This window comes from Colias eurytheme, chromosome 8, assembly GCF_061535395.1.
Source record: "Colias eurytheme isolate Ceu_HAF_F1 chromosome 8, ilColEury1 Martin Lab GWU primary, whole genome shotgun sequence".
Lineage (NCBI taxonomy): Eukaryota > Metazoa > Arthropoda > Insecta > Lepidoptera > Pieridae > Colias > Colias eurytheme.
The window spans coordinates 10,135,972-10,151,049 of record NC_142987.1 but is presented as its reverse complement, the minus strand read 5'-3'; the positions used below and the strand labels follow the sequence as shown (position 1 = coordinate 10,151,049).

General features: G+C 33.6%; 1 protein-coding gene across 1 annotated transcript; it reads right to left on the bottom strand.

Moving 5' to 3' along the window:
* Positions 1-3,254: 3,254 nt before the first annotated feature.
* LOC149906747 (putative cytochrome P450 9f2) lies at positions 3,255-10,689 on the bottom strand. The gene is made up of 10 exons (XM_090104931.1): positions 10,473-10,689; positions 10,046-10,209; positions 8,817-8,933; positions 8,062-8,267; positions 7,392-7,527; positions 6,790-6,873; positions 6,319-6,537; positions 5,533-5,630; positions 4,099-4,267; positions 3,255-3,495 (listed from the first exon to the last, which is right to left on the bottom strand). Exons 1-10 carry the CDS (start codon positions 10,679-10,681, stop codon positions 3,329-3,331), a joined length of 1,569 nt encoding a protein of 522 aa, XP_089961057.1. The 5' UTR covers positions 10,682-10,689; the 3' UTR covers positions 3,255-3,328.
* Between the last annotated feature and the right edge of the window lie 4,389 nt (positions 10,690-15,078).

Below are 15,078 nucleotides of genomic sequence, written 5' to 3'. Positions count from 1 at the left end.
TTGTAGATGCTGACTGGGGTTCAGATATTACTGACAGAAGGTCATATTCTGGTTTCTGTTTTATGTTGTCAAATACTGTTATATCTTTTGAATGTCGAAAACAAAGAAATGTAGCATTATCCAGCACTGAGGCTGAGTATATATCCATGTCTGAAGCATGTAAAGAAGGGATTTATTTAAGAAATTTATTGTTTGAAATTGTTGGAAAATCGGATCCAATTGTTTTATTTAATGATTGTCAAAGTGCTCAAAAACTAGCATTGAATCCTATTTTCCATCGTAGATCAAAACATATTGATATTAGATACAACTTTGTAAGAGAGGCTGTAGCCAATAATTGTATAAAATTAAGCTATTTACAGACAACTGAAATGCCAGCAGACATACTTACAAAAAGTTTAAATTCTGTAAAACATTATTATTTTATGAAGAAGCTTGGCATTTTACCTGTTAATTAAAGTATCTTATCCTATATACTTATAGTTAAAAGTAAGTTTATATACAATTGTGTGTTTGTTCCTCTTTTACACAAGAACTTTCTCATAAATTTTTTTTTGTGTTTTGTTTTCTTATAAGAAGCTAGTGATTGTCACTTCATTTTTTGATTTTGTTAAGTGGCGGTATTATTTTAATATGGTAACAAAATCAGTTTGTATCACTAGCGCCTCCTACTGTATGTAATGTGTAATATTACTACTAAAATTAAAGTCTGTTCGTTCACGTCATCCGCTGTGGTTTTATTAAATGTAAGGGCTTGTGTACATTATCTTCTTGTTACAAAACATGTTTTTATGTTTTAAGCTATTGCATAGCTTCTATCGCGGGCCTTAAGCGCGGGGACCGAATCCAGAAATTCCGTAACGAAAAAACCTCACGCTCCCCACTCCGACGGGCACGGAGGTGTGGCTTGAAGGCATGCTATGCAATAGCTTTACCGCGGCAGTCCCCGAGTGCCACACGTCTTTTTTTATGTTATGTATAGGAAGGCTAACGAGCAAACATAGGAAATTGCGTCTCTGATAACGGTGCTTTTCCACCAATGTGCGAGGATGTGTAGCGAGGAATATGTTTGTAACTAACCAATAGTATTGCTTCAAACGCTAAACGCTTCAAACTTCAAACTCAAAGAAGCGATATGATTGTTTCTTTGCAAACACAACGAACTTCCTCATGCGGTGTTTCCAAACGGTTACGACTTAGGGACCTTCAAGAAAAGAGCGTACTCCTACCTTAAAGGCCGGCAACGCACTGACAATGTCCCCGGCATTGCTGGTGCCTGGTGCCTATGGGCGACGCAGTGCACTTAACATCAGGTGACGCGTCTGCTCTGTTGCCTCCTCTTATAATTATATAAAAAAGAAAAAAAAAACACATTCCTCGCTACACATCCTCGTACATTATTGGTGGTAAAGCAACCTAACAGAGGGCAAGGCCTGATGGAAAATGTAAAATCCTTTAAACCCTACGAATATTATGCAAATAATGTGAAAGTTGTAAGGATGGATTTTTATGAGGTGATGTTGGTATGTATGTTTGTGTTGATGTTAACTTTTTTAGGCGGAAACCAATTAACGAATTGTCAAAGTAATTGATAGTTATATAGGTTATGTACCAGAATAAAACATAAGCTACAGAAACACCTACTTCTAATGCTTTTAATGGGGCCTTTTAAAGCAACATTATTTAAGTTAACTGAACTATGTAACTAACCTAACTTCATAATAAAAATATACACACACTACATATTTTATTTGATTTGTTTTCTTTAATTTTACATATAGGTATATATAAATTGAAACCCGTTTTCACCCGTCACGGCATCACGCGTGAACGGGTGGACCGATTTCGATAATTCTTTTTTTACTATATTCCTTGAAGTACGAGGATGGTTCTTACTTCTTATGTAGATAAAACGTAAATGTACCACGTGTACCACGGGCGAAACCGGGGCGGACCGCTAGTATCTCATAGAAATTAAGCTTATTAAAATATGTCTACAATGCCTTCACTAGGGATTGTGCATAAATCACGTGACTGTGAGGCGCCAAAGGGCGGTTTGAACACAAAATATCAAGGGAAGTGAGATAACTCGTGTAGGTAGATACTTATTTTGTCATTGAACCAGATTTCTTATCCGAATAGCGGTGCGATCATGTTTGAGCTATATAAATAGCTGATACACGCAATGTGTGAGGAAGTGAGTTTTTAAGCTATTGCATAGCTTCTATTGCGGACCGAATCCAGAAATTTAGTAACGAAAAACCTCACGCTCCCCACTCCGACGTGCGCAGAGATGTGGCTTGAAGGCATAGCATGTAATAGCTTTACCGCGGCAGTCCCCGAGTGCCACACGTCTTTTTTTTTAGTGGAAGAAACTATGACACATGATTTAAAGTTTAAATTCAACTGTGCTCCGATTTACAGCTCATAATCGCGGAATAAAAACATCAATCGATTGATTAATTTACCCTTTGGAGTAAAAAAAAAGACGTGTTGCACTCGGGGACTGCCGCGGTAAAGCTATTGCATAGCATCGCATCGCTGTGCCGGGGGGTGTTAGGTTTTTTCGTTACGGAATTTATGGATTCGGTCCCCGCGCTCAAGGCCCGCGATAGAAGCTATGCAATAGCTTAACAAATAAAATAAAATTGTATTGTATTTATCCATTTCACTAAAAAGATACTCATTCATTTCATAGGTACTCAATGATGATGTGCACAAGCCTTTATAATTAGGTAAAGTGTATTTCACAATAACTGTTAATTTTATTAATATGTCAGCTTATATTTGGCTCTGTCTTATTATAATTAGGAGTCTATAGCAAGGAAATTAACCTAATAATAATTTCTAGAGTAATACTAAATATAGAAAATTAACCATTGATATTGATGTTTAATGTATAAAACGGGAGAAAACTTGATTTTATCTATATATAAAAATGATACCCGTTTCGCGTTGTCAGGGCATCACGCGTGAACGGCTGAACCGATTTCGATAATTCTTTTTTATTATATTCCTTAAAGTACGAGGATGGTTCTTATGTAGAGAAAACCTAAATATTTACCACGGGCGAAGCCAGGGCAGACCGCTAGTTAGATATAATCACGGAGTAGAGCATCATTCTTGTCATATCAGACCAAATATAACTTTCTTTTTGTATTAAAGGCAAAAACACAATAATAAAAAAATGTGAATACCTACACCAACTATATGAGGTTTTTATTTGATAAACACATAAATTGAATAAAAATGCATTCAAATAATACACATTTTAATATAACACATACAGAAATACAACACATAGGAAATGAAGTAAAAAATAATAGATTTATTTTCTTGCTTCAAATTTCACCCAGCTCTGACCTTTGGCCATAATTTTAACATCCTCTGTAGCAAGTTCTATGGGGTCCGCTGTTTTTGGGCATTTATTTATTTCGAAGTTTAACACCAAGTAATATAGAAGCACCTTCAATTCCATCATGGCAAATCGAAAACCTGTGAATTAATTATAAGTAATATTATTAACAATACATAATAATATATGATGTCCCATAACACATTAAAACTCTCAAAAGGGCCTCTGCGTGTTGGATCTGTATCCCCACGTAAGCCTTCCAAAAGACTGGGTAGGTACCGTCCTTCTGGTGGTAGAGTATAAGTAATATTAATAACATATTTATTTGGTCAAAATATCAGATTACAGATATACATACGGAATAACATAGGTAGTAGAAAAGTACAGTCTTTTGGCAAGATTACAACAAGATAAGCATTAAACAAAGTTCCAAAATGTGTTGAAAAAATGTGCTCCCAACTATTTAAATTTAATTAAAATAAGTAAGTGAAGTCCCGGTCCCCAAGTGGGGTAAGGGGCAGATGCATTATCCATATATCTGTTTCACTGATCGATTTTCTTTAGGGTTGTGTAGGTGATCAGCCTTCTGTGTCTGGGCAGACCAAGACATTTTTTTTTCTTCGTCTCCACCGAGAATCGAACCCAGGACCCCTCGGTTCACGCTCACGCGTCAACCACTGTACCAAGGAAGCGGTCAAACAAATAAATAATTAAATGTAATTAAAATAAGGGTATTTATTTACCAATACAGACTCTCGGTCCAATTCCAAAAGGCAGGTAAGTGAAAGGTTTAATATTCTGTTTGTTTTCATCTGAGAATCTTTCCGGATCGAAAACTTCTGGATTTGGGAAGAATTTGGGATCCATGTGGAGTGAATTCACTGGACAATACAGGATATCTCCGGGTTTTACCTATCAAACAATAAAGATATCATTATTGCACGCCTCATAAGCGAAGCGTTGAGGTGGGTAGGTACTACTGTCACTTCGCGCAAAACATCTGATTTTTCAAACTTAAAATGTCTTTATGTATCATACATTGCACTTGTAAGATAATACATACACACACATATTAAGAAAAAACACTATTTTTAACGTTCATGATATTTTTGATGTCATTTTTGTTATTTAAACTAGTTAAAAAACAGTTTAAAAAAGTTCTGTCTTGGACGTCCGTGTGTCTGTATGTGCGGATCCTTTTTCTTGTTAACACGATAGTGACCGAAATACTTTACTAATCGAGTCTTTTTTTTTTCTCTTACGCTTGAGTATGCTCAGGAATAGAACCCTTTCATTTTTCAGGGTCTGATTCGATGTGGTTTAATTGTTATTAAATAAACAAAAATAATCTTATATATAAAAATGAATCGCAAAATGTGTTGGTAAGCGCATAACTCGAGAACGGCTGAACCGATTTCGATAATTCTTTTTTTATTATATTCCTTGAAGTACGAGGATGGTTTTTATGTAGAGAAAACGTAAATATGTACCACGGGCGAAGCCGGGGCGGACCGCTAGTCTTCTTATATATAAAAATGAATCGCAAAATGTGTTGGTAAGCGCATAACTCGAGAACGGCTGAACCGATTTCGATAATTCTTTTTTTATTATATTCCTTGAAGTACGAGGATGGTTTTTATGTAGAGAAAACGTAAACATGTACCACGGGCGAAGCCAGGGCGGACCGCTAGTAATCAATAAATATTTATTAAAAAAAATTATGAGACGTGCACTTTTGGATTTTCCAAATTATTCTTAGTTTTATTACAAAAACGTTTGTTTCTAAAGATCAGTCCACATGGTCATAAATATATCTTTACTAGATTTCCGCCCGCGGCTTCGCCCGCGTTTTCAAAGGAAAACCCGCATAGTTCCCGTTCCCGTGGGATTTCCGGGATAAAACCTATCCTATGTGTTAATCCAAGTTACCCTCTATATATATATGTGGTAAATTTCATTGTTATCGGTTCAGTAGTTTTTACGTGAAAGAGTAACAAACATCCATACATCCATACTTACAAACTTTCGCCTTTATAATAGTATTAAGATACATTAATTCAATCTGAAAAGATCGATACATTACATATAATTCAATAATTTAAAAGTAACGGTTAATCAGTAATTTACGTGACTTTTTGAAATTAAAATGATTTTAAACTTTGTAAAATAAAACGTACCTCACAAGGCTTTCCTCCCTCTCTCGGTGGAGGTAATTCATAAGCTTTTGTACAAACACGATCCAATGCTATTGCAACTGCCCACTTCCTTAAAGATTCTATAAGCAACAAAGTTAATTTTGTTAGGTATACGAATATTTTAAAAATGAATGACCAATTAATATATTCTCCTGTTATATGAGTTGAACCAATTTTACCAACGATACTAATTGTAGTATCGTTGTATCGTAATATTCTGAAGTGAAGAATGCATCAAAAATGTACATGACAATTTTCTGAAGTCATCAGTGTCCATTTTACATTAAACATTTCTGAACCTAGGCAAAACCAATATAAGATTTTGCTTCTAATAAAGCGTACAGAGGTGCAGAATTCTATAACGGAATAAATCTATACTAATATTATAAAGCTGAAGAATTTGTTTGTTTGTTTGAACGCACTAATCTCGGGAACTACTGGTCCGATTTGAAAAATTATTTCGGTGTTAGATAGCCCATTTATCGAGGAAGGTTATAGGCTATATTTCATCACGCTACGGGCAACAGGAGTGGAGCCACGGGGGTGAAACCGCGTGGAGCAGCTAGTAAATCTATATAGGTAAATATAGTTGGTAAATTATATCCAGTTTAATAATACCATAAGCTTTATCCGCAACCCACATCATTAAATTGAAATGTAAACAGAAAGAATAGTGTAAATAGCATTACTGGAACCCGTCACAAATAAAAGGGAATTTAAACAATTTTAAAGCTTAAATTCCATTTTTACATCCCATATTTTCATTACCATTCAACACGCAGTCCAAATACTTAAGCTGGCTAATTTTCTCGTAGACCAAACTTCCATTTTTCTCTTGGTAAGTTCTGATCTCCTGGTACAATTTCTCTTGAATTTCTTTGTTTAATGCCAATTCGTGTACGAGCAAAGAAAGAGTGGATGCTGAGCTTTCAAAGGCAGCGATGAAGAAAATAAATACTTGACTCACTAATTCGTTCTGAGACCAAACTGAAAAATAAAAACAACTTGTTTGTATTAAGGGAAGGGACTGGCACTCTTAGCTCAGGCTATGCCTAGCAAGAGAGCCTTCGTATTTAATATTGTACAATGTACAATCAAAAGGTGAAATAAATTTTTATTATTTTTTTTTAACTTGTTTAAAATTCAGGTAATCATAATTTGCATATCTACATCGAAGGTCATTTTTTCAAGCAAATTTTCTAATTGGACATAATCATTCATAGCATATTAATTACTTACCTCTTGTACTTGCTTTCGGTTTAAAGTCATACTCTGGTACTTCAGCAACGTCTTGATTCGGTTCATCTTCCAATTTGAGCTTACCTGTCAATATTGTATTTTTATTAATTCTATTCATATCTATATTAACAAATGGATAATATGAATTATGTCGGTCTATTTTAAGGCTCCAAAATTGTTAGGTATGTAGTAGTAATTTTAAAGTTAAATACGGAAAAATTACCAGTGGCGTTCTAACTACGTAATATATTGTATAGAAACTTGATGCCACCGAATTTCTTCAGATATAATATGGAAGAGGAGACGAAATTCGATTGCTGTGATTTAATAAATAAATAAATATCGTTACAAAAATTGAAACTCTTGATGCAACACCTAAAAATTAAATCATTACCATCATTGTCTTTACCGGTACGTAAATAAGTAATAGTAAACGTACGATAAGTTTCTGAAAAACATTAAACGAAGCGAAACCATTTTCTAAAGATCCTTCGTTAGTATTGAATAGCATGCGCTAAAAAACTTTCAAACATAAAAGCAAAAATGATCTTACAGCAATGCAGAAGACGTAACTCCAAAAGAAATATATTTATATTTCATACCTTTGGACGCTTCCATCAAAAGTTGTATCATATCGGGTCGCTCTATATTATTTTTTTCTCTATGCTCCATAGTGCTGAATACAATGTTCTTGAAAAACGATGTTGTTTCACGAGGGAATACCGCTAATTTTAATTTCTAAAAACAAATATTGTATTTTACTTAAAGTTGCGTTACTTAATTGTTTGAATTTGAATTTAAAAGTAAATATTTAGATGAAGGTAAGGATGAGGCTGTGAATGTAGACGAAATTAAAAATTCTATCACTGACCAAGTAACAACGTATCAGTCATTGAGTTACTATGTACTACGTACTAGAGAGGCCATCGCTACTACACTTTTTCTAACACGAGTTAGAGTCGATCGTCTCAAACAATTTTTTTTGTTACATTGATTGGTTTTAATTGATAAGTTTATTAATAATTTTTAATAAGATAAACAATATTTATTTGTTACATTGATTGGGTTTAATTTATATGTAATAATAGGCAAAATATTTGCAAATTGTAAGACTCACTAGCCGCCCCGCGCCGCGGCCGCCGCGCTTGTTGCACAGATTTTGTTCGTGGAGTCCTCTCTATAATAATACCTCAATGGTATCGGTATAGTTGGAATATTTTTGTAAAGATGGGCCACTTAACGGTAATATGAACCTTTATTATCTTTTAATACCTTCGCATAATGCGGGAACGTGATTGTGAAGATGAAGAGGATACGGCTGATGAAATTAAAGTTGAAAATCTGCTGGCCCAAAGTGTAGAACTTATTGGTTTTATCCTTGAGGGAGTTCACTTGCAGACCAAATGCTGTTGAAGCTATGACGTCATTCGTGTATCTTCTTATTAGATCATCAATGTTTATGTCTTCGTCGATATGATCTGTATAAATGAGACATAGAGCGTTAAATTAACTGTGTCGTTTAAAGAGGCTAAGCTATTAATCGGATGATGTAGCGAGTTGGTTTGCATCTTTATAAAAGCTTTGTATTATTCAATTCCCACTTTTCGTGTTGATCCCTTTGTATTGCAAATAAAGTGTTTCATTCGCTCTTTTAGAAATTAAAGACTTATTCAGGGACTTGTAACGCATTTTAAATGCGATTTATTCATTATATTACTAAGCCGATGTTTTACACACTTTACAGCGAGTATAGTCACCGGGAGGCTCAAACACAAGAGAATACTTATAGGCCAGTAGAAATCGACACTAAAAAACCCTAAATTCGCAAAGCACGATGTAGTTCTGAATTTTTGGTACGTTGTTTGGATCAGTTAGGGTGATGAAAATCCCAATTTGCAACTTCGAAAAAGTTGTGCTCGCTGCGCACCACGTGATAAAATGCGAAAATTTTGGACTTTTTTCACTTTTCGTTCATTCAACATTCAGTCATTAGTTAAAGAAAGCACAACATGTAAGAACTTTCTTACCTTTAATATATTCCACGATATTCGAACTTATTTCTGTCATGAATGGCATCATCAAACGCATCTTGGAACTGGTGAAAGCTGGACTCAACGTGGTACGCATGTCTCGCCATCTATCCCCTGTTTAGAATCATCAATTTTTGAGTCATAATCCATACTAATATTATAAATGCGAAAGTAACTCTGTCTGTCTGTCTGTCTGTTACTCAATCACGCCTAAACTACTGAACCAATTTTCATGAAATTTGGTATGGAGATATTTTGATACCCGAGAAAGGACATAGGCTACCTTTTATTGCGAAATATGTACCACGGGCGAAGCCAGGGCGGACCACTAGTCCATACTAATATTATAAATGCGAAAGTAACTCTGTCTGTCTGTCTGTTACTCAATCACGCCTAAACTACTGAACCAATTTTCATGAAATTTGGTATGGAGATATTTTGATACCCGAGAAAGGACATAGGCTACCTTTTATTGCGAAATAATATGTACCACGGGCGAAGCCGGGGCGGACCTCTACTTATCAATATTTGAGTTTATAATCAATGTTCTATTTATGTGTAAGATTTCTCCCTCTTACTTGACCTATTTTTTCGAATTGAAATCGAGCAGACTAAATAAAAAGCATCAACGGCCTTGAACTAACATCAACCTTAGAGCATTGAGCCAATTTATTTAATTTGAGACCCGTAGGTATACAAAGAGAAGTGCGTCTAATTTAAAATGTATATTCTTTTGATAGATCAGAGATTTCTACTGTTTAAATGTTTATTAATTAAAAGGTAAATGTTAAACATTCAAGGAAAGACGTGATTGGTGTCGCTAATGTTAATTATAATGATTGTAATATTCTTGGGTATTTATTATTCAAGACACCGTAAGCATATCCAACTACACGTTTTAAAATAGCTTATGCCTAAGTCTTCGTATGCGTATAAATAGTAAATTATCAAATACTTAAATTATTCTAATATACTTTATTGTCTTCTAATTCCAGCTCTAGTTTTTCAGTTTTTCAAGCAATGCCCAAAAATCGAATGGTTGAAGTATTTTACAAATGTTACTATTGTAGTCATATTAGAACAGATAAAGTCCAGCATTGCAATTTAACATTTTCCCAGCATTGCAATTTCAGTTCAGCATTTCAATTTAACTGTCATAATAGTTACACCTAATTAATATAAATAAATACTTTTAGGTACTCTCATTTTTGAAAATTTCATCTTACCTTTCATACTAAACATGCTATCCCCAAACAAAGGTTCAACCTCGACCGGCACGATGTCCTTGTGATCCACAAAATGGTCGAAATCTTTGACTGTGACCGCTTTGATGATCTCTGGGTCTCGGAGCATTATAATCGGCTTCGTACCTTCCATGTACCCCACATATCTGATAATGATTGAACAAATTTAACATAATAAACCAAAATAATTCGGTCTGGCGCATTTTAAGATTCTCTGACGCGGAAGCATTTATAACTTTAGTCAGGTAAAACAGTATCGTTATTTTACCATAAACAGAAGAATCTGCCACACCTTGTTACACTACATAATATACTGTAATCAATCACCGGCAAAATAAATTTAACAAATAAATCACGCTAGTGACTCTTGGTACAAAATTGTCATATAGGTACTTCATATCTTACTTACTTTTCATCCGGGAACGCTTTATACACAGCATCTATATCTTCGACCATGTGCCTTTTCTTCCACATGCTATTGAAGGCATTACCGAAAACCGGTACTCCCGGGACATATTTGATTCCCCGGTCATGGAAGTAGTCTTTTAACTTTTTATTGTTGTAAAACGCATAAGTTAAAAGCGCAGTTATAAAAAACACAACTAGTTCAATCAGCATCTTTGAGAGGAGTCAATTACATGATTGGAGTGCTGTGCGTAGTGTGGTGCGGATATATGTCTCAAGGTGTGAGCGGAAGCGGTAATTATGTGTGGTAATATTAATAGCATTAATTTTATTTAATGCTATCTTTAGAAGACTTTATGGCTTTTACTAGCCATGCTATAGCTAGCAAATTAGCTTGTTGCTCGATAAATGCTTTGCTTTCGAACGACTACGTTTGATATAATTTACTCTGAAAAATTTAATAAAATTTTGAGTCATTGAACAAATTTAGTGCAGAATTTTAGTATGAAAAAAGATATATATATTATCATATTGATAAAAAATTGGTTGTTTGTAAAGTCGGTTTACTGACGATAGTTGAAAGTGACAACGTCCGATTGTGCTTCTTTGTCGTTCGTTCCGCGCTCTCGCTCGCACTTCAAGCCTTACATGAAACGCCTCAGAGCGAAGTAACGCCGCATGAGTCATGTTTTTTCGTGCGTGCAGCCGGCTCTATCGAATTATAAGACGTTGTCACGTCAAAAAAACACTCGTTTCGAATTAAAAAAACTATGTCGAGAACGTCGTTGACAAACACAATTACAACCTTCCAAGAGCGGTATTGTAATCGCTTAAGCTTATAAAATAAAGCTAAACTAAAATAACAAGTGACGTTACTCAATCATAAATATCAATATAACGCGATATTCATTTATTTATTATTTATATACGCTGTTGATTTGTTATCTATTCCAGAGCATATTTTTATAACAAATCTGAATAAATATAGTAGAAACAATATTATGATGATTGGGAACTGACCTTGAGGTATATTGTTTGTAATAGCAGTCGTGTTGCTATTTTTCATATTTAAATAATATAATGATGTTAATATAATTAATAACTAGCTTCCCGCTCGCAACTTCGCCCGCTTTGTCTAAAGTCTAAACCTAAAAAATTATATACTAAAACCTTCCTCTTGAACCACTCTATCTATTAAAAAAACCGTTGAGTAGCTTTAACGTTTTAAGAATACATAGGGACTTATAGGGACAGAGAAAGCGACTTTGTTATACATAAACTATGTAGTGATGAATATAATTTTTGGCAACAAGAGTAATTTTTTGTCACTATTTTTATATTTGTAGCTACACTCTTATTAGTACTATTATTTTTGGAATTATAGATGTGCAGAAAATGCAATTCGTAATTATTTCATCGATTCAAATTTTTGCCAGGCAAGTAGGTGATCAGCCTTTTAGGCCGAATCAGATCAAATATTTTCTTTAAGTTTCATCAGAGATCGATTTCACCTTAGCTTATGTGTTAAGTACTATTCAAAGGAAGTACTCGCATAATATGTTCCCCCTTTCTCATACAATAAATATTTCAATAACAATAAACAAAGGGGAGCCTAAAATCCGTCAAACTCATCATTCAATTGAAACATTTGAGTACATACAGTTAAATCATTTATAACCCCTTGACTATTCGACCACAAAGTAACGTTCATTCTAATCGTTAGAATATTGCGAGTACATTGCGCAGTAAGTATGAAAGATAAACATAGAGTTAGGACAGAAGCAGCAATGTACACTGAATCTAGTTTTAAGCGATAGATTCATTATGAACCAAAGTTATCGTGTTACAGGCAACAAAGAAGTTATCTACAGTACACACAGCTCTGGGTCCTCCAGGGACAGAGTCACTTATTAAAAGCAATCATATTTTTTGCGTGTTTTCTCTGAAAGCCATTTTTGCACAATTTAAAATAAGATTGTGCTTTTGCACGAATCTTCCTTTATCTAAATGAAATATGTACTACAATAAAAAATAAGTCGAAGCAACAACAAAAAACAAGCTTTGTAGTATATTTTTAATAGTTGCCATTTCTCTTTACTCGCTCACTACATAATAACTAGTCTTGACAACATTCATTATTAAGTACCTATTTATTTCTTGAAACCATCAAAAAAGTGCTTCCCTTTTCACAACAAAAAAAAAATAAGAAAAAAACGTGTGTGTGTAGTAGTGTACACACGTAAGAAGTGAAATTTCTTTATGACCTTATTTTTCAAAAAAATAATTTACTATATGCAACTTTACAGAAATACGTCGAATCACGCGTGGTAGGATAAGAAAAAGATGGCGCGTAACGGAAAAATGTCACGCGTAACGAAAAAATGTGCACTAAATTTTTTTCCAACCGCGATAAAGAAGTTTCACTTCAAAAAATTAACAAAACAAAATATAACTTGTTCGTTCGTTCATTCGACTCAGCCATTGGACGTCTGCTGCTGGACATAGGCCTCCCCCAAAGACTTCCAGAACGATCGCTCACCAGGCCTGCATCCAACGGCTTCCCGCCACAATAACTTGTAAATCTAAATAATTTATTCGGTAGGTACTACATTGCCTAATTTATACTAATATTATAAAGCTGAAGAGTTTTTGTTTGAACGCGCTAATCTCAGGAACTACTGGTCCGAATTGAAAAATTATTTCGGTGTAAGATAGCGCATTTATCGAAGATGGCTATTGGCTATATATCATCACGCTAAGACCAACACAAGTGGAGCTACGCGGGTGAAACTGCGGGGCACAGCTAGTTGATTTAAATTTTTCACATTAAAAATCCATCTTTCGAATGTTTACATCGAATTTGGAACATGAATAAAAGCATTAATTAACAATGCTTTTAAATCAAATAAATTTTATCAATACTTGATAAAATATAAACTTTCTCACTTAGTGTTCGTATTAAATATTAAATTCCTTGTAAAAAGGCTTCATATTATTGTGCATCTATAGGAATTATTTTATCACTAAAATAATTGTGTCAATATCAAATTAATATTATATTTACCATGCAATTATTATCCAATTTTATTAAATAAAAAGATAAAGTACACAATGTTTTAACTGTTTAATGTATTTTCATAGTATCTATTAATTATTGATATAATATATTTGGTGATGAATATTTCCCGTTATAAATTAATTGAAAAAATATATGGTCTCAGTCCAGTCTATCCTATTTATAGGAATTGGCAATCAAAACAATTATTTTCCGGGAACAGATCTAAATTACATAGATTACGTAATTGCCTTCGCAAATTTGTTTATCAATAACAACATAAAATAACTTACAGGAAAGCAAAGAAATACTTTTAAAAACGAATTAGTCTTAAAATATTTTCCTTAAGACTTTATTACATTATTTCCAGAAAATAAGTAAGTTCTTAGAATCGGAAGTTCTAATCACAATAAAATTTCAAATACTTCCTAAAACCATGATTTTTTTACTCGTTCTATGAAGTTATGAAGAAAAATCTCTCAAAAAAAATTACAAAGGCTATGAAAAAAAGCTTTCAGCAAAATTACAAAAGCTATGAAAGAAAGCTATGAAAAAAAGCTCTCAACCCATAAAAGCTGAGAAAAAGCTCTCAACAAAATTACAAAAGCTGAGAAAAAGTTCTCAACAAAATTATAAGAGCTATGAAAAAAAAGCTCTCAACAAAATTATTGAAGCTTTGAAAAAAATTTCTCAGCAAAATTATAAGTTATGAAGAAAAAGCTCTCAAAATCATAAAAGCTATGAAGAAAAAGCTCTCGACAAAAATTACAAAAGCTATGAAAAAAAGCTTTCAGCAAAATTACAAAAGCTATGAAAAAAAGCTCTCAACAAAATTATAAAAGCTGAGAAAAAGCTCTCAACAAAATTATAAAAGCTGAGAAAAAGCTCTCAACAAAATTATAAAAGCTATGAAAAAAAGCTCTCAACAAAATTATTAAAGCTTTGAAAAAAAGCTCTCTGCAAAATTATTAAAGCTTTGAAAAAAAGCCCTCTGCAAAATTATAAAAGTTATGAGGAAAAAGCTCTCAAAATTATAAAAGTTGGAAAAAAGCTCTCAACAAAATTATAACCTATATCATAAATGTTGAATTTGTAATAGTAGTAGAAGGTTTTATCAATGGACTTCAAAATAGGAGAAGGTTCCCAATTCGTTTATTTTTGGTTTAAAACCTCAGAACTTAACTTTTTTTTTCTTCTTTTTGCACTAGGTATCCCATTAACTTTATGCATTTGGTTTCCCATCAGGTTGCCTGGTAGAGATTGCTGCTTAGCAATAAGGCCGCCTCTTGTACAAACGCATTTTTGTATTAATGTTATTTTTGTCACAATTATTTATATAGTTTGCGAAATAAAGTGTTATGAATAAATAAATATTAAATAGTTATCATATTATATTTACCACGAAACGTTTTATTAAATACTCACTACAAATTTATTTACATAATATTCTAACATTCCGCTTCGTGTGAAATCTAGAAGGCTATTATCAGCTCTAAATACCTATCGCATTGTTTGATGCTGAAATACATTGCATTTGATACTGCCCTCATGAATT

Coding starts and splice junctions, on each gene's coding strand:
- LOC149906747 (XM_090104931.1), bottom strand. CDS start 10,681: ATGCTGATTGAACTAGTTGTGTTTTTTATAACTGCGCTTTTAACTTAT. Junction 10,210..10,472: donor AAAGCGTTCCCGGATGAAAA/GTAAGTAAGATA, acceptor AATCATTATCAG/ATATGTGGGGTACATGGAAG. Junction 6,538..6,789: donor ACCGAAAGCAAGTACAAGAG/GTAAGTAATTAA, acceptor TTTATTTTTCAG/TTTGGTCTCAGAACGAATTA.